The sequence below is a fragment of the Heliangelus exortis genome, chromosome 10 (assembly GCF_036169615.1).
Source record: "Heliangelus exortis chromosome 10, bHelExo1.hap1, whole genome shotgun sequence".
NCBI classification, from domain to species: Eukaryota; Metazoa; Chordata; class Aves; order Apodiformes; family Trochilidae; genus Heliangelus; species Heliangelus exortis.
The window spans coordinates 2,104,071-2,123,899 of record NC_092431.1 but is presented as its reverse complement, the minus strand read 5'-3'; the positions used below and the strand labels follow the sequence as shown (position 1 = coordinate 2,123,899).

At 43.3% G+C, this 19,829-nt stretch overlaps 1 protein-coding gene across 1 annotated transcript in view; it reads right to left on the bottom strand.

Moving 5' to 3' along the window:
* Positions 1-19,829, bottom strand: part of SLC4A11 (solute carrier family 4 member 11) — a 95,444-nt gene that overhangs the window by 15,438 nt on the left and 60,177 nt on the right. The window contains 8 exon segments of the mRNA XM_071753151.1: positions 982-1,150; positions 2,303-2,409; positions 3,461-3,710; positions 8,781-8,854; positions 9,157-9,289; positions 11,318-11,431; positions 12,160-12,285; positions 19,697-19,781. Of these exon segments, the coding sequence (XP_071609252.1) occupies positions 982-1,150; positions 2,303-2,409; positions 3,461-3,710; positions 8,781-8,854; positions 9,157-9,289; positions 11,318-11,431; positions 12,160-12,285; positions 19,697-19,781 (1,058 nt within the window).

Sequence of the window (19,829 nt, the reverse complement as noted above, 5' to 3'; positions counted from 1 at the left end):
CCCTTTAATAAGGCATTAAAAAAACAAACAAAAAAAAATCCAAACCAAAGCAATTCACTGTGACCAACTCCAAAGAGTATTTTACACACTAATAGAAAACACCAAGAGTTTAGAAGACACTAAGCCAAGAGATGACCCATTTACATTACTGATTTATGCACCACTTTAGAGGGAAATAATCAAGATAAAAGGAAAAATCAAGTGGTCAAAGAAAACCAAATTATTACAACTGAATGGGAGCTTGTCTTCTTTCCCCTAATTCAGTGTCACTCCAGCTGCAGAGAATGCTAATGTATGTTATGCAAGGAGAGAACCCTCCCACGCATTACATCAGCAAAAAAAATCCTTGGAGACATGGTAGTTTCCCTGGAAAGAAGTTATACACATTCATTCTTGCCAGCATATCTGACTGCAGCTGGCACAGAAACATCAGAGGGAATATTTTAATAGTGCAACATCTTGCCTCAAGTTTGCACATAAATCAGACCTATCAGTCAGGGTTCTGCTTCACTTCCACTTTTTCAATTCCAGACTAACAGCTCCAAACACTTTCCTGATGCTCAGCTGCAGCACATCATGCTAGGACATTTATTCAAGTCACTGACTCCTCATTTCCAAAAATTATCCTGGACTGCAAGAGCAATGGAAGTGTCCACATGGGTCAGACTCTTCCCAAATATCCCAAGTTACATCCAGCAGACCTAAAACTCTGCAAAATATCTGTGTAGCAGTCACCCCTGGGCAAAGAAGCAGCAGGCTGAGGTCAAGAGGTCATTGATACTTTACATTTTTGACTCACGGCCACAATATTGGGTTCTGGGGACCATGTAAGCCGTAGGATTACTTTCCTCTCTGACAACTGTAGTTCTGAAAAACACATCCAGAACACCTTTTCCAATATTCAGACAAGTTGAAGAGGTCCCGGGAGGAGACTCCAGAATGTTCCCCTCCACAAAGAAGAGGAGTACCAGGAGTTATTACCTGTTCTCTGGGGCATTTGTGAGTGATGCCACGATGTTCTGCTCTATGAGGAAGAGCATGGAGAGGAGGAACCCCAGCCCCATGGCACTCATCACTGACCAGATGGAGAGGGACTGGACAGGGGCCAGAACAAACAAGCTGTCAGATGGGTTGTAGTTAAATTTGGACACTGGAAAGAAGAGGAGAATGATATTAGGAGGCACCTTCTTGTCTAATCATCTACATGGACTCAACATTTTACCCACACCACCAAACTATGGGGAAACCAATGCTGCAAACCAGACCTGATGGGCTGGCATGTGGCAACCAGAAGGCTTGGAGGGGACAGGCTCACCTGGCTGCTTTTTTTTCCTCCATCCTCTCAGAACTTGGCTGCCATCCTGCTTTGCCAGATTAGTGCTAGTTCTAGTGAGGCATTACATACATTTGAGCAAAACAAAAGAGGGAAACTTGCTTTCCACAGATGTGAGGTACTTTCTAGATTAGAAAACCTGACTTGTAACTACTCCTCCTGCTCAATTCATCAACTTAACGAGGAGGTTTAAAACTTCCTCCTAGCCAACAAGCTGTGCAACATGCCCCTATTTTCCTGCCATTGGAAGAAATCCTTGGCTAGGGATAAATCACACATGGCGACACATTCTATTACAATCCAACTGGATGGAATGGCCATCAGAAAAAAAAAAAAAAAAAAAAAAAAAGCCATTTCTTATTTGTTTCCATACATTTCCTCACATCACCCACTCACGTCACCACAGGACAATGCAATTCCTGTCCCCATTATCACTTCCTGATATGGAAAAGCTGATCTATTTGGCCAATGAATGGTGTCTCATTTTTAGATTTCCTTGTGTAGCTTAGAACTGCCCAGATGCTCTGCACCATTCCACCTAAATTAGGAAAAGGTAAACTGGAGACAGAGAGGACAGAGCAGGATCATCAACTCTAGGGCTGCATGAGTGGCAAAATCCCTTCCTGCCTGCTAATTGCTCTGCCCTTTGTTCTCTGCCAGAAGTTGTTGATTCTCTTTATTGCAAGAGATACACATTTTAAATCAGTTTGAAATTAGAAGACACACTGAAATAATTTATCTAGAGAAAAAACATGCTTCGGCCTCGTTTGATGAGTGTTTTGAACAAATTAAATCTAATATTGAGTAAATTCAAGCTCTCAGGGTGGTGGGAGGTACAGACAGGATTTGTGAAATTATATGGAAAATCTGGACTATTTTTTAGCCAAACCTTTCTGGGAGTTCATTTTTCTTCTTCATACACCCCAAACAGCTTCCCCCAGTATTCCGGAGAATAAAAATATGACTTACTTTCAATTTCCTTGAAGATGTAGGAACCCACAACAGAGAAAGTCAGAACTGAGATGGGCAAGGCACAGTCGGACAGAATTTCACGGACTGTGGCGTGTAAATAGGGGCTGCAATTTAAAGAAAAAAAAAAAATTTCCATCAACACCACAGAGTAGAGCCAATCACTCAGTCCAGATAACACTTAATGCTTTAACAAGTGATAATTCAGCCCAATTCTAAGGAGGTATCTGGAGTGGAGGATTAGTCTTTCATTCAGCCCTCAATCCTCAGGAATCTATAGCCTTTAAAGGTTGATGAATGAATAAGCAAAACCCATAAAGAAACAAAGGTACAAGCTAGAAAAAATACCTCCAAGCACCAATTTGTGCCTCATTTCCACTTCAGTTTAATTGCTTACTCAAGGATTTCTAACTAAAAGGGCAATGGGAATAAACCCCAAATCAGAGCTGGACACCCAATTCCCAGGAGTCCTTCCAGCACCAAAGATTTTTGCTCTCCCAGAGTGGTTCAATGTCTGGGATTACACTGTAGATTTACACTGAAGATAACAGCTCAAACAAAAGCTTGATGGACCTGAAGCTAGTTTGGGAGTGCTTTTAAGAGCCAAACTTTAGCTTATGGAACTTCAAGGTATTATTTGATCTGAGGTATCTATCAGCAATTTAGACTTCTTTTCTCTGGTAAATAGAAGCATAGGTACATTTACACATCTCATGTAAATGGAAGATTTCAGCTTCCCATTTGCAGACTTTGCAAGAGGGCAGTCAGGATGAGGCACCCACCCATCAGGGGTGTGAACTGCAGTCCCAGCATATTACCCCACAAAAGCTGGGGTCAGTCTGGGTGAATGGGGACCCTATTCAGGAGTCCTATACAGGAGTTTCAGCACGAAATACGTGGCAGATCCAAAGCTTTCCAAAAGAGCCCCTCGTGACACCAAACCAAATTTGAGAGGGCATCATCCAGTGACCAAACATTTTGTGCTGCTGCTACCATTTTCCAGGTGGCCAAGTCAAAGGGAAGAGTTCACCACAAAGGGAAGAGTTCCACCTGGTTTTTTTTCTGGGTTACACCATAAAAACCTAACCCATTAGAGAGATTCTTCCCGGGTAACACGAAACAACCAGGAGCCTGAGCTCCAAGGCTGAAGCAACTCACCTTTTTTTAAACTGATAGAGTGTATGACCAAGCCAAAGGGTACCCAACATCAACATGAGGCTAAGGACAGCGGTTTCACGCCCATAATGCACATCATGGGGGCCTGTTTGGTTCTCTAGGGACATGGATCTGCTCACTGATGAGTTCATCAAGAAGGTGGTATTGATGCCGAGGCTTGGAATAGCATTGGCTCGTGCTTTTTCCAAGTAAATGTCTCCTGTGCGCCCATGGTAGTAATATTTCTTAAAAACTGTGCAAACAAGCAACAGGCAAGCATTAGGATAGGTTTGTGACAGTCAAAGCAAGTAAAAATCAAGTGGTTTGCTCTTGCTTGATCATGCAGTGTTAACATTTTGCTCCCAGAGCTCCTCAAACCTGGGAGAAGAAGCCAGGGGAGGTACAGCTCGTACAAAGCCAGCACTTGGGAAATTTATTTTTTCACTTACTTTAATAAGGGAAAGCTAAATTTCTCAAAAGCAACACTTCCAGTGCTAGTTATTTACATGATTTTTTGGTTTTTTTTCCCCTAGGAACCACTGCTCTTAAATATTTATATATGTAAAAAAAAAAAAAATACCTACTTTCAGCAGCCTGGTAAACAAAGTCCATCATGATTTCTGAAAAAAAATTAAGAGCAGCCAAGCTGCCCAGCTCCTTAAATGCACACAAAATGTGCAGTAAGGACTTTTCCTCCAAGGCTGGCCCAGATTTTAAAGGTAAGTGTTGATGATATGCAAAACCTGGCAGAACATTGAAATTTACACAGCAAATTGAAAACAAGTTACAGAGCACCTGAAGTAAACTTGTGAAGTGAAACACCCTGAAACGCCTCTGGAACTGCCCATCTATGGTTTAGGTTAGCTCAGGGGTATTTATTTAATTTACAACTGTAAATACACCCATGCTTTTGGGCATTTAGACAGCTATGTTCCCATTTTTATAGCACTGATTGGCTCCAAGCACGTAAATGTGGGTTTGGGGATGATTTGGGGAAAAAGAGCTTGAGGTGCTGCAAGGAGTAAATAGAACAAAAAAGATGGGGCTGGGCTTTGTAACCTTGATAATCCCATGGAACATGATCAGAAGGCAGCAAGAAGCACCCACTCTCCCCCATACCAGGGGGGAAATAGAGGAGGATGGAAATAATTTCAAACTCTTGAAGTCCCTTTACCCTTCTTTGCTTCAGTCTCCCTTCAAGCTCCACGTAGGGAAAGTCAAAAATTCAGGGCAGGACCATTCTCTTCTGGCAAAAATCAATAAACTGGAGCTATAAAGCTCACCCTACCATCCCACCCCCAAATAATCTTGCAGTTTCTGAAAACCTCAAGCCCCTCAGTTTTCCCCTCTGCAGCAGCAAGAAGGAAAACAGGAACACCCTACACATGAATTATTTGAAAAGCAGCAAAACAAAGTGCAAATATTATTGCAAAGCAGATTTGGTACTTGCCACCCCCCTGAATTTGGCTGAAACACAGTCTGTGTTCCTGCTGGTTTGGAGCTCATCCCAATGTAAAATTCCCTGTGTTTTAAGAGGGGTGATGATAACCCTTCTGCTTCCACCTTTTAAAAGGAATCTGGGCACCCAACAAATGGATGGGGTAGGGGTTGTAGTACAAAGACTGGTTACTTCACATTCCCCAATTTTGTAGAGAAATTTAGACCACAGAAGCTCAAGATCTAAGCTTTCAGTTTGCTGGCAGCAGCCAGAAATGAGGAGACCATTGCACTTTTAAAGGATGAGAAAGTTTCCCCCAGCACTTTCTTTGCCACCTCCATCACCACTGCCTGTTCCTACATCGTGTGCTTGGCATAAAAGCTCTGCCAAAACTTCCTCCCTGCATCCTGGCAGCTGTGTTCAGCCCAGGCAGGACACCCATGCCTGCTTTGCAAGCAGGTAAACTGAGGCACAGAGCTCTGACATGATCTGTACATCAGCACTGAACAGGTTGCTGGAGGACTTGGAGCTTCCAGCTCTCAACAGAGATACAAAGAGCATTTTTTGTCCTCAGAAATGATTGTGGCAGAATTTCTTGAGGATTAGCAGCTGGGCTGAGCTAAAAAAGCCTGTTTACCATCTCAGCTGGCCCTAAATGTTCCTAAGTCCTGGAGGCACACACTATTCCTGAGCATATGAGAAACCAAGAGCACACACAACCCAGCAACTATGCAGAAAGCATTTGCACGCCTCTGTATTTATGTTTGGGCTGGAAGAAAAAAGAATTAAGTTACTTTGTTTGAGGTTTTGTGAATTTTCTCCTTTGGGAAATGAATTTCCCCCTCCCTTGGCTATGAGAGGGCTAAAGACACCTTTGGTGCTCTGCATTCAACCTGACTGAGTCCACCTCCTTTTAATTTGCACCCACCTCAAAACTACCTTGGATTGCTCCCACCAGTCCTGGAAATAGGGGAAGAAACTTGGATTTTTTGCTTCTATTTTAAGTAAAGCAGTGAGAACGTGCCAAAAGAAGTAGGGGAAGCCTTCATCCTGCACCACAGACTTGTTCTGAAGTGTTTGATTCTTTCGTGGTTTGCTTTTATAACCCAGCTGAGTCAATCTTGTTGCCTGAATGAAGAGAAAGCTGCAAAGCAGGTGGTGCCCTTGCTGGAACCTGGCTGTTCCCAAGCCAAATCCAGGCTCAATTCCCTCCAACAACATGAACTGGCTTTGTCTGCAGCACCAGTTCACCTCTGTTTCCTGCAGAGAGCAGGGGTCAACAGCAAACAAACAACAGCTTTGGCAGCAGGGCCACAGGGGGAAAACAAAAAGTGTCACCAGGACAGCACAAACACCCCCTGGATGGATTCCTCTGGACACCATCAGTCCCTCCCCACTTTTTTTCCCTGCATGTCTCCAAGCACCTTGCAAAACCAGGCAGTGATCAGGCTGAGGAAAACACATCTGAACACAAGCCCAAAGGTGCTGGGAATTAAATATTCCCAGGACATATTTAACAGCATGGAGAAGGCACCAGCTTTCTCTTTCTGCTTTGCTGCTCCAAGTTTTCAGTGGGAAAGGGAGAAAGCAGCAGCAACCATCACCTCCTGCTACAGAAAACCATCACCTCCTGCTACAGCACAGGAGTGAAAAGCACTCCTGGAAGGTGTCTGGAAGATAAGCATGGGGCTGGGAGCTGCACTGGTGTCATGTGTATGAGCACTGAAAGGGTTAAGGATAAAGCCTGTGCCTGACAGCATCCGTGTCCTTCTGCACCAGGGAATGTGGCTGGACCAGGGGTTCCATCTGTTCAAACACTGAACACTTCCAGACAAGCTCAGGCCAACACGAGCTGGCAAACAAGAGGAGTGTTGGTTTGATTTTATGACCATTTTTCCTATAAACTCAGCCCTTCCCAAGCAGAAGGGAAAATGACACTCATTGACTAATTACACTCTTTAACTTCCAGCATCCTCTCCTGCCCCCCTGGCAATCCTCGGAGCTATTCCTTGAAGATTTCTGGGAGCCTGGCAGCCCAGGGGATCCTTTCTGTCCATCTCATTGCCCTGCTATGGGAAACCTGCTCTCTGCCTCAGAAGGGTTGTGAATATTTGTTAATTTTCACAGAGCAGCTGAAGAGCCCCTCGAGGAACCAGCTTAGGGCCACTGGGAGGTCACCTCCTTCCTCTAGAGCAGGACACTAACAGCACACATTGAGCAAAGCTATGTAGTGAGGAAGGAAAAAAGCAAAAAAGTACCCTAGAACAGCTTCTCCTTCACCAAGCTTTGGGTAAGGAGGGTATTTGAAAGGTGTTCTGCTGAGAAAAAACACCCACTCTGATTGCACAAGCCAAGCATATGCCCAAGGAGCCAAATTAAGGGTTCCAAATGGAGTGAGAAAAAAAATCTCTCACTTCAAAAATTGCTTTGCAGTGTCAAAGCTGCTCCCTGAAGGTGCATACAAGACATGGGAATGAGCAAGGGCTGAGAATCCTGAAAGCAAGGGCTGTGTTCAGTGGGATTTCAAAGGATAACCTGAGCTTTGGGGCTGGTGGACAAGAGGGGCTGACCTGCTGGAGAGCAGTGTAGGTGAAAGAGACCTGGGGGTCCTGGCAGACAAGAAGATGCCCATGAGCCAGCAATGTGCCCTTGTGGCCAAGAAGGCCAAGGGCATCCTGGGGTGCATTAGAAAGGGGGTGGTTAGTAGGTCAAGAGAGGTTCTCCTCCCCCTCTATTCTGCATTGGTGAGGCCACACCTGGAGTATTGTGTCCAGTTCTGGGCCCCTCAGTTCAAGAAGGACAGGGAAGTGCTTGAAAGAGTCCAGCACAGAGCTACTGAGATGATTAAGGGAGTGGAACATCTCCCTTATGAGGAAAGGCTGAGGGAGCTGGGGCTCTTTAGTTTGGAGAAAAGGAGACTGAGAGGTGACCTCATCAATGTTTTCAAATATGTAAGGGGTGAGTGTCAGGGAGATGGAGTTAGGCTTTTCTCAGTGGTGACCAGTGATAGGACAAGGGGTAATGGGTGTAAATTGGAGCATAGGAGGTTCAAGTTGAATATCAGAAAAAATTTTTTTACTGTAAGGGTGACAGAGCCCTGGAACAGGCTGCCCAGGGGGGTTGTGGAGTCTCCTTCACTGGAGACATTCAAAACCCACCTGGACACGTTCCTAGGGGATGTACTCTAGGGGGCCCTGCTCTGGCAGGGGGGGTTGGACTAGATGATCTTTCGAGGTCCCTTCCAACCCCTAGGATTCTAGGATTCTAGGATTCTATGATCACCAAGGAATGCAGCCGTGGCCAGTTCCTCACTGGGATGAAACAGAGAGGTTACCATCCACGTGGCATTTCTCCCAGTGTCTTTCACCTTCCCAAATACCTCCTGCCAGTCCAGCTCAGAGGGAAGAGAGGTGCCAGAGAAGTTTGTTAAATCCCAAGGCTGCTCATGGGTACTCACTGGGAATATAACCCCTAAAATAGGGACCAAGAGGCTGGAAAAGGCAGAATAATTCCAGGAGCATGCTGGAAGGTGCTGCAGCCCTTACATTGTCATGGAAGAAGGGTCTGAGAGATCATGGAAGAGCAGGCAAGCAACACATTTTCCAGCACCCCTCTACTTAATTTTAATAATGTGGCAAAAGAGATGTCTAAATGCACTGCATTTAACCTGGACTTTTTTTTTTTTTTTTTTTTTTTTTTTGCCAAGACCAAAGAGACTGCTCACATCCAGGTAAACTGCTGACAAAGGGCTGCTTCAGTCTCATACTTTATTTTTTTTAGCCCTCAGCAAATGTGGAACAAGCAAACATCAAGCATATTTGCAGCCTTCCTGACAAGGAAGCAAAAGCAGAGAGCTGCACCAAGAAACACTGTCACAAGGCTTACCTTTAGTAATACCTTTGATGGCATCAAGGACAAATGTGATGGATATAAAAAGTGCAATTATTTCTTCTGTTGACCTGTGGAAAAATTCCAGGAATTAATATAGCAGAGTTCAACTCTATTCACAGGAAAAAAATCAGCATATTCACTCATTTACATGAAATTACACTGATTTTAGTTAGGCTTCAACTCAGGAAACAAAACTCGGTGATTCTTTAAAAGCTTCTTTCAAACTGGAACAATAAAGTGAAATTCTGCTAGCCTCATCCTGCAAAATACATTTGGTGGCAAGTTTGTTAATTAAGGAGCTTGGCAAATGTATAATTTTCCCATTTGCTGAATAATCTGATCCGAAAAATGACTTCTTGAAAATAGCTACCTTTTAAAGAGCTTCATCAGAAGACTGAAATTAAAGAGGGAGTAAATCACAAGGAAAAAGCTGTTCCACAGTCCAATCCAGGCATAGAAAGCACTGAAATCCAATCTGTAGTCATCACAGATTCCTCGGATGACTGCAAAAATGAAGCATTTGTATGTCAGATTAAACTTTTGTCATTGCCACCCTGGGGTTTCCATCTGCTTGATGGCAAAATGAACCAATTTCAAGCCTTCACTGCAATGCACTTGGAGCAGACACCATTAATCCCTGTTCTTACCCCCCTGGATAAACACTGGATCAACCTCCAACTGCTCTCCTCTTGCCCATCCCCTTCCTTCACCAGAAATGAAGCAGCACTTGGGAGAATTTTTGCCCACACTGTTCAAAAAGGGAGGGAGAAAAAAAAGGGAGGGAGAAAAAAAAGGGAGGGAGAAAAAAAAGGGAGGGAGGAAAAAAAGGGAGGGAGGAAAAAAAGGGAGGGAGGAAAAAAAGGGAGGGAGGAAAAAAAGGGAGGGAGGAAAAAAAGGGAGGGAGGAAAAAAAGGGAGGGAGGAAAAAAAGGGAGGGAGGAAAAAAAGGGAGGGAGGAAAAAAAGGGAGGGAGGAAAAAAAGGGAGGGAGGAAAAAAAGGGAGGGAGAAAAAAGGGAGGGAGAAAAAAGGGAGGGAGAAAAAAGGGAGGGAGAAAAAAGGGAGGGAGAAAAAAGGGAGGGAGAAAAAAGGGAGGGAGAAAAAAGGGAGGGAGAAAAAAGGGAGGGAGAAAAAAGGGAGGGAGAAAAAAGGGAGGGAGAAAAAAGGGAGGGAGAAAAAAGGGAAGGAGAAAAAAGGGAAGGAGAAAAAAGGGAAGGAGAAAAAAGGGAGGGAGAAAAAAGGGAAGGAGAAAAAAGGGAGGGAGAAAAAAGGGAGGAAATAAAAAAGGGAGGAAATAAAAAAGGGAGGAAATAAAAAAGGGAGGAAATAAAAAAGGGAGGAAATAAAAAAGGGAGGAAATAAAAAAGGGAGGAAATAAAAAAGGAAGGAAATAAAAAAGGAAGGAAATAAAAAAGGAAGGAAATAAAAAAGGAAGGAAATAAAAAAGGAAGGAAATAAAAAAGGAAGGAAATAAAAAAGGAAGGAAATAAAAAAGGAAGGAAATAAAAAAGGAAGGAAAAAAAAAGGAAGGAAAAAAAAAAGGAAGGAAAAAAAAAAGGAAGGAAAAAGGCAAGAAGAAAAAAGGCAGGAAGAAAAAAGGCAGGAAGAAAAAAGGCAGGAAGAAAAAAGGCAGGAAGAAAAAAGGCAGGAAGAAAAAAGGCAGGAAGAAAAAAGGCAGGAAGAAAAAAGGCAGGAAGAAAAAAGGCAGGAAGAAAAAAGGCAGGAAAGAAAAAGGCAGGAAAGAAAAAGGCAGGAAAGAAAAAGGCAGGAAAGAAAAAGGCAGGAAAAAACAAAAGCAGAAAAAAGAAAGCAGAAAAAAGAAAGCAGAAAAAAGAAAGCAGAAAAAAGAAAGCAGAAAAAAGAAAGCAGAAAAAAGAAAGCAGAAAAAAGAAAGCAGAAAAAAGAAAGCAGAAAAAAGAAAGCAGAAAAAAGAACCTTTTCCTTGGGATCTCAGCCACAAAAATCAGTCCTTAGGATTTGCTCTCCTTGACATTTTGGGATGCTGTTGAGCAAGGGATCTCACTCACTCTTTGCTCCTTGTCACTGCATTGGGGAAAACCCCTCTCTTAAACCTTTCAAGCTCATCTGATTCTTCCTATAGATTCTGGGTTTGCTCCTTCACTAATACCCACCTGCAGCTGGAATGGGGAAGCTGAGATCACACCTGAACAGATCAACAGGAAAAACAACCCCACAAACCCCATGGGGTCTCAGGCTCTTATCCTAAAGTTGGCTCAATGCAGCCACACGAGAAAACCATCAGATGAAAAAATTTTCCTCCTCGAAGCAGAAGAAATGTTTATTCTCAGGAAATGTCTTTTCTATGCAAACTGACTCCTTCAGAAACAAAATTTAACTAAATCTGAATTAAATTCACAGACACCCCCCCTTCCCCCTCGGCACCAGTAGCAGCCACTTAATACTGATAAATTAAACACAACTAAAGCTCTAACAGGATTGCAAGGTTCTTTTTTATCTCAAGTCCCATTCCACCCCCTGCAAGCAGCTCTGCTGTACACATTTAGCAGACTTACCATTAATGTAGAGTGCTAGAGGAGCTGTGGTGAGGAGGACAACCAGAGGCTGCCCTGAAAAGAGTGCATAAAGCATCCCCCCAATACACTGGCCAAAGATTGTCTTCTTCACATCTACAGGTAATTAGGAAGGAGGAAAACAAAGAAGGTTTTTAATGAACACCTTTGTGACCAAGGAGCATTCACAGAGCAAAGTTGAAAGGGTGCAGAGGTGACATCCTGAAAGCAAAGTGACCCTTTGCCAGAAACTTGTACCAATAATTCAGGTTGCCCTCAGGTTTCCAGATGTTTAACTACAAAAGCTGGGTGGAGCTTTTTTTTGTTGTTTAGGGTGGTTTTTGTTTTTTTTTTTGGTTGTTTAGATTTTAAATTTGATTTTAAACAGTTATAAAAGCATAACCAGTGTTGGTGGAGGCCTTCAGGACAGGGTTTCACCCAAGACTCCTATAGGGTGTTCCAGCAGTATGAACTGCTTAAAGGCCACAACCAAGATAGAGCAAAGAATATTTTGCTATCCAACTGGTTTGGATACTGCCCATCAAATTCAGATCAAAAACAGAGGGCCTTGTAGTAGGAAAAATCTGCAGGGAAGTAGATAAAATGAACATTACTTAAAAATATGGTACCATGCATCTGTGTCACTCCAAGTCAGATGGTACCATCCAAAATAGTATTAACGTTTTAGTTTGGTTTTTTCTGAGAAAAAGCCATGAACTTCACAATTAAAAAAGCCTTCAGTGGTGTTCCATTCATCAAATAAAAGTTAATTTCCTGTGACCAGAAGCTGCCCAGCTTTGAGTACAAAGGATGCTACAAGAGAAACACAAACCTGACCAACTTACCAATAGCTCCTCGGGTGTTTTCATCATTGAGTGACCCAAAGGCAATGGATGGAAGGAGGCAGGCAAAATACAGAAAGATCATAGTTGTGATGTATTTTCCTATAGCTTTGTTGTTTCCAATAACACCTGGTGTAAACCATAATTAAAATAATGTTAGTTCTGTCCACTTGTAAAGGACTGGAACCCTACTTGAAGCAGCCATAGGTACCATTAGTTCTTTTACTGCTGAAAAGCAGAAATTCAATCCACACCTGAGTCTTAAAACATATAGATAGGGCTTTTAATATTTGTTTATGCACTATTACATGCTTTTATTCATCTGGGACCAGAAGTAGAAGCTCCAACATGCCACCAGACTCCTTCAACAGATATTATTGGCATCATCCAAACAGGAAATCCTGAAAGCCTTGCGTGCAGTTTTGCCAGCCCCAAAAGCTTGGAAGTGGATCAAAGAATAAACCATAAATTTAGGGTTTATAAACCCCCCTATTCCCCAGCCTTTTTAATACCAACTTTATAGGTATTCTGGGTTCTGCCCCTATCAAGCTTCAGGATGATCAGTCATCTTCTCAACTCAGGATGCTCTGGGCAGGAAACCCGTGGAGCACTTCATTTTTCCCAAGGCAGAAATCTAAGGTTATAGGCTTGAATAAATAATATGCAATGCTGAGGCAATTAGTGCTAGCAGACTTACAAAAACAAATAGCACAAGAGGTCAGGAATGCTTACATTAAGAGTTTTTGCTTTTTAAAAAGCCTTTCTGAAAGAATGACTTCTTTCTTTTCCATCCACTCCCCCCCCCCCCCTCACTCATCTCCATTGGAAAAAAACACAGCAGGCCAAAACAAAAGCAGCCAGAAAGAGAATTAAAGTGTCATAATATGAATTTAAGGGCCTCTGAAGTAGCTTCCCTTCCCTTTCCTGTTTTCAGACTGATGTCCATCCCCAGTGAGCTCATGTCACACAGGAGAAAGGATGAGAGATGACAACAGCTGTTTTGCTCGAGGAGAACCCAAGCTTTTCCCCACACCAACCTCTTCAGAGAGGATACACCAGGGAGGATCCCTGCAAAAAAAAAATCTTGGAACAGTTTTCAGCCTGCCCAAGTCATCACCTTTGATGGCACCACTGATGTGAGACACTTGGACAAGCTTGGAGTTGCTCAGTTCCCCTTTCTGGAAGTTTCCTGAGCAGGGAACTTTCACAGAGCCTCTGAAATCTCCTATATTTAGGCTTTTCCTAGAATGGGTCCCTTGTTGAAGGAGCCACAAGCCATGGAGTTGGATCAGAGAAGGGACAGAGGCTGTTGATGCAACACTGAAAATCTGGACATTGCCACAACAGATTTACTGTATCACTGAAAAAAAAAGAAGTAAAAAAAAAACCCACCTCGATGACTTTGGGATCTTATCTTACATCTGCTTTCTGCACCATTTGTAGTGCAGAGAGAAGAAGGGTGCAAAGACCAAAAATCAAAGCTGATGTGTAAGGAAAAGGACACTTTGCAATTGTTCCTCTGCTGGCAGGAGAGGAACAGACATCAATTGGTCTTCTGATGCTCAGCATCCTCAGAAGAAGGGCAGGAGCTGCAACTTGACAAGAGCCATCTCAAGCATACAAAAATGAGCCTGACCTTCTAGGAGCCACAGGACCAGCTGTTCCAGGGCAGATTCCTTTCAATTTATTGTGAAGATTCAGAAACCACAGACCACATTCCTGACCACTCTTGGCAACCAAAGAGCCCCAGATTTACTTCTTACAGATGAAACTTTTTCTCATGTGATCTTGAGGCTGGCTGCAGGCTCCTACCTCACAATTCCTGAGACCTTTAGAGGAAAGGAAAGGCTTGGCAGGAGAAAAAGTGGACTGAGGGGTAGTTTTGTAATTAGAGATGGTCACATCCTTTGCTGTTTGGATAAAGGAGTCCTTTGTACTCAAAGTCCTTCAAACAAGAGGAAGGGGAAAAGAGGAAGGGGAAAAGAGGAAGGGGAAAAGAGGAAGGGGAAAAGAGGAAGGGGAAAAGAGGAAGGGGAAAAGAGGAAGGGGAAAAGAGGAAGGGGAAAAGAGGAAGGGGAAAAGAGGAAGGGGAAAAGAGGAAGGGGAAAAGAGGAAGGGGAAAAGAGGAAGGGGAAAAGAGGAAGGGGAAAAGAGGAAGGGGAAAAGAGGAAGGGGAAAAGAGGAAGGGGAAAAGAGGAAGGGGAAAAGAGGAAGGGGAAAAGAGGAAGGGGAAAAGAGGAAGGGGAAAAGAGGAAGGGGAAAAGAGGAAGGGGAAAAGAGGAAGGGGAAAAGAGGAAGGGGAAAAGAGGAAGGGGAAAAGAGGAAGGGGAAAAGAGGAAGGGGAAAAGAGGAAGGGGAAAAGAGGAAGGGGAAAAGAGGAAGGGGAAAAGAGGAAGGGGAAAAGAGGAAGGGGAAAAGAGGAAGGGGAAAAGAGGAAGGGGAAAAGAGGAAGGGGAAAAGAGGAAGGGGAAAAGAGGAAGGGGAAAAGAGGAAGGGGAAAAGAGGAAGGGGAAAAGAGGAAGGGGAAAAGAGGAAGGGGAAAAGAGGAAGGGGAAAAGAGGAAGGGGAAAAGAGGAAGGGGAAAAGAGGAAGGGGAAAAGAGGAAGGGGAAAAGAGGAAGGGGAAAAGAGGAAGGGGAAAAGAGGAAGGGGAAAAGAGGATCCTTATCCCAACACCAGGGCAGGCTCCAAGCCTTCCAGCACCAGCAGGATTTTGGCCATGATCCAGGGGCTACAAGGAGCAAAGAATCCCTACAGGTGGGCAGGCAGGAAAATTCACTTCCTACCAGAGAGAGTAACTCCATCAGATGAAACACACCCCTTCACAAACCTGATTTATCCCTCTTTAATTGCAATTAAAAGTCACAAGCAAATTCTGCCCCCTGGTCCAGGTTGACCTGAGCCAAGCACCAAAACCCAGAGCAAGCCACAATTTACCTTTTTTGCTTTTTTTACCCAATTTGCTTTTTTATAGTCAGTATCTGGCTAAATGTTTTCAGGGTCTCTTTGCAACCCAGGGACTGACAGTGAAAAGAAGGTGGGCTGGAGGATGATGCCATTTCATCTGCTGCAGGCTCATAAAAAAAAAAAAAAAGCCACTGAAAAATGTGTCATTCCAACTGCACCACGTACATTTGTCCAGCTGTGAAATGGGAGTAGGTGGCTATTACAGAAGCAATCCCTGGAAATTAAGGTACATCTACACGTTGACAGGGGGAAGCAATTATGTTCATCAGCCTGACAGTTCTATTTTACTTGAATCACTTGAATATTTGGCTTGAATTTCTGAAACATCCTTGTTTTGAAAGGTGAGGGTAGAGCTGGCCTTGCTTTGCTGCATCAAGTTAATTACCAAGAGACCCCAAGACTGGGACTGAAGCTCCTTGAGCCTACTAATTGCACATTTACTGCATGAAAATTGAGCCAGATGGACATTCTAGGAAACATCTGACTTTTCATGTTCCTAATTCTTTGAAATAGCCAGTGCAGAGCTGGTTTAATTATCCTGATCTGCAGCACAGCAGCAGGATGTGTCAAAGCCCTGACTGAAAAAAAAAAAAAATTAAAAAAAAGCACCTTTCAGCAGTCAAAAGACACAGTAAGGATTGAAGGGTTGCTGTTCAGAAGTTCTGGGTTCATAAAAATCTCAAAGCACTACAAACTAATGCCCTCAAGATGGGGTTTCACTTCCAGCTGCTGGACTCTGCCCAATTTTCTGCAGATGGACAGAAGATGAATCTTCCCTGAAGTCCTGGGAGGAGTAAATTAGAGTACAAGCAAGGCTAAGAACTGAGCTGGAAAAGAAAACCCCCCCAGTTACTGATTTTTGGAGCAGAAAAGCCAAGCATATGCTCAGACTAAAGAGGAATGAAGAAACAAACCAAGGGCTCAGAACTTTCCCTTCTCTTGTTCCTTACAGCTCGTTTCCCAAGAAGTGCAAAGCTCTTGGAAGGAAACATCCACAGACAGAACAAGATGTTTTAGATGTTTTTATGCCTCTTTCATGCATTCCCACCCACCACTGACACTAAGAGAGACTTCAAAAGCATCAGAGCTGCCAACCCAGGTCGTGAAGTCCCAAACCAGCCAAGTCAGCCTGCAAGTGGGAGCTGAACTTTTGCACCAAGGTGGTTTTCAGGAATGAAACCTGCTGCAGAGTGATCCAGAAGCTACCCCACCCTCTAACCTAGGGCAGAAGAGGCACTGAAGGGAAAAGGCCTGATTGCAATCCCTATATTTCCCCTCTTCCCTCTGGAACTCTGACAAACAAGGTGGCCACTGCAGCCATGTGGGGAGTCCAAGGTTTGGCACATGCCCCATCCAACCCACAGTCAAAGTTTTAGCAGGGTTAAGCTCTGTGCTACTTTAGACAACCAGAAAGACACAACCTGCCCTTCCAATCCCATTTTTCCATTCAAAAAATCCCAGTTTTTTGTCCTGATTGTCATTTTTCCAGTGCCTCAAAGGCTTCCTTCTGACCATTCCTGCATTATGGGGAGCTTTGGAGACTTCCCTCCTGGCAAAACACCATCACCAAATCTCAAGGATGCTGCCAGAAGACACTCATCTAAATCTCTAAATTTTGTTAAAAACCTCCTGCAGAATCAAGGACATGGAGGAATCCACATCACCAGATAAGCCTTAGCACCCATCACAGCTTAATGCCAAAGACACAGGTAGAGAAAAAGAGGAGGAAACAGACTAAATCTCAGCTCTCCTTTCCTGCCTTCACTCTCCCTCCTCAAGAGGTGAAGGGACAAAGCAGGACACACCATTGAAATTCACCCTAAAAACCTCAAGCACCTCAAATTTCCCCCCAGGCACTACATTCATAAATGTTTATTCCTCAGTGTTGTATCAGAAAATAAACACTGAAGAATAAGAGCAGAAATTGGAAGGAGTTTCAGGAAACTCTTAGCTGAGTCCAGGTGGAATTCCCTCCTTCACTCAAACCAACCTCAGACTTAAAAAAAAAAAAAAAAAAAAAATCAGAAAACTACAGTTTAATTGAGAAAACACAGACATTTTGAGCCCATCTGATAAGACCAGGTGATATTAGGTACCACCTTTTTCTTTAAAAAAAGAAAGCAGAATCCAAGAAACAAAGGTTGTGGTCATCAAGAGAAGACTGCAGGTCAAATTGTGTTCATCCTAACTCAAAAGGAAAATTTTCAGGTGCTCTTAGGCTCAGCATGATCCAATTGTTCCTCATCCTCAGGTACTCTTGCTAGGAAATATCTATTACAAACCATCCATATTGCTAAAGTTCTGGACCAAAAGTTTGGAAAACTCTGATTCCTAGGTGTTCAGTAAAATGTACAAGACTTCTACCATTCAAAGTAGACCTAAAAGTGACAAATTCCTAATCTGGAGGAAAATAAGAAAAAAAGATGATTCTTTTCTTTCTGACAAGACCAGATGATATTAGATTCCACCTTTTTCTTTAAAAAAAGAAAGCAGAATCCAAGAAACAAAGGTTGTGGTCATCAAGAGAAGACTGCAGGTCAAATTGTGTTCATCCTAACTCAAAAGGAAAATTTTCAGGTGTTCTCAGGCTCAGCATGATCCAATTGCTCATCCTCAGGTACTCCTGCTAGGAAATATCTATTACAAACCATCCATATTGCTAAAGTTCTGGACCAAAAGGTTGGAAAACTCGGATTCCTAGGTGTTCAGTAAAATGTACAAGACTTCTGCCATCCAAAGTAGACCTAAAAGTGATAAATTCCTAATCTGGAGGAAAATAAGAAAAAAAGAGAGCAAGATGATGCTTTTCTTTCTTCTCCCAGATCATGATGGTCTAGGGATAATTTAATGGTGCTTTGTGCAAACAACCAGTCCTACAAAAATCCAAGTGACAAAACATCTGCTGGCCCTACAAACACCTTATTATCATCCTGCCCTTAATCTCTTTATCTGCCTAAACCAAAACCCCAAGATGCTTCTCAGATGGAGGACTGAGCAACTCCAGCCATTCAGAAAAGGCCTTTTTGTAACTCAGAACTCTTTGATGATGCAGCTGTGGTTGTCTGGGGTGCAGATACTGGGATAGCTCAAATCCCCAGTGCTTGGTACACTGCTGCTTTGGGACTCTCCAGGAATCTCAGTCCTCACCACCTCTTGTCTTGGTGCTTTCTATCAGATGCTTTATGCTCCATCTGCTTTTCATTCCATGCAGCTCCTTAAAGAATTAATCCTAATTTCTGGTTTCTGGGAAGAAATGGGACATACTAATATACCTAAGGTTTTTAGAAAACCCTTTTTTTTTTTTTTTTTTTTTTTCCCCCATATCCTATTTGAAAGAGCAGAAATGCTCCTAAGGGGAGTACTCCACATTTGAGCTGCAGTAGCTCTCCAGTTTCACTGGGCTCACTGCTGCCTCTTCCACTCCCTGGAAATGGGATAATCATTCCTGCTAATGGCCAAAGTGTCTGCAGGACCATCCCAGGATGGGTTGGTGCTCCTGGACCTGTGGGACCCAGAAGATGGGTCCCCACAAGGTGCTTCTGCAGCACTTCAGCGAGAAGTTAATTTAATGAAATGATAATGAGAAGTTTATAATGAAAAGTTAAGACTTTGACAGCCTTACAAAGCAACCATCCTAGAGATGAAGTGTTCTGAATCTGCTCCAACCAGGGCTCAGGTGATCATCTTTTTTTCTTCTGGCAACTCCCAAGAAGAGAGCCCTCAGCAGAGGGTTTGAGCTAAGGAGGGATTAGCAGTAGGAAGATATTTGATAAAGCTCCAAGATTCTCCCTGCTTACACTCTGCATCTTCATTTTATAAACACTGTTGGGGTTTTTATACTTTTTCTACTTTATACTTGGGTTTTATGCTTTTTATACTTATTCAACCCCCTCCCCAACGAGAGACTGAGCAGGTCCTGGTGTCAGGCTGAGGCTCTGTAACCACACCTTGTCCTCAAGACTTCCCACAGCCTTTGAAAAAAGTTTGGAAGTGGAAAGGGAGAAAGTCACTCACTCTTAAAACCAACAAGGCCACTCTGGGAGCTGCATAAAACCTGAAACCTGAGGCTCAATATAAACACAGTGCTGCTGCTCCTGTGAGCTGGCTGCAGCAGACAAGCTATATCCTGTTTTTAAAGGCACTGTGGTGAGGTTAATGCAGCTCAGATTTTGTTGAGGTCTTCTCAACTCCCCCAGCATCATGATGATTGCTATTGATGCTGGCCTGCAAAGACAGCAGGAAGGGCCTATTAGGTCAGGGCTAATTAGGTTGCAATGAGTTGATTTATACACAGCAACCATTTAATCACCTCGTTAGTAAAAAATAAAAGAAAAATTCAAATCCTCATCTACCTACAGCTAGGATCCCCATGAAGGGAACACTGCAAGGTTCTCATCCGCAGCGTCCCAAGCTGCCTCTTCCCAGGTTTTATCAAAATCTTCTTATTTCAAAGAAATAAAAGAGAGTTATTACCCGTATCAAAGCACACAATGCAATGCCTGCTGTAAACAGGACATCTCATCACAAAAAATTCAGAATCAAGCCAATGCTTCCATAAACACTGCCCAACCTACCATCAGTGAAGTCCAAAGCGTACATTGGAAGTCTTTGTGCAATGTCATCAGCAATCCCCTTGCCAACATTGAGAAACTCTTGCAGCTGGAGAAAGGAAGGAAGTGCTGTGTCAGTTGAAAGGCTCATGTATTG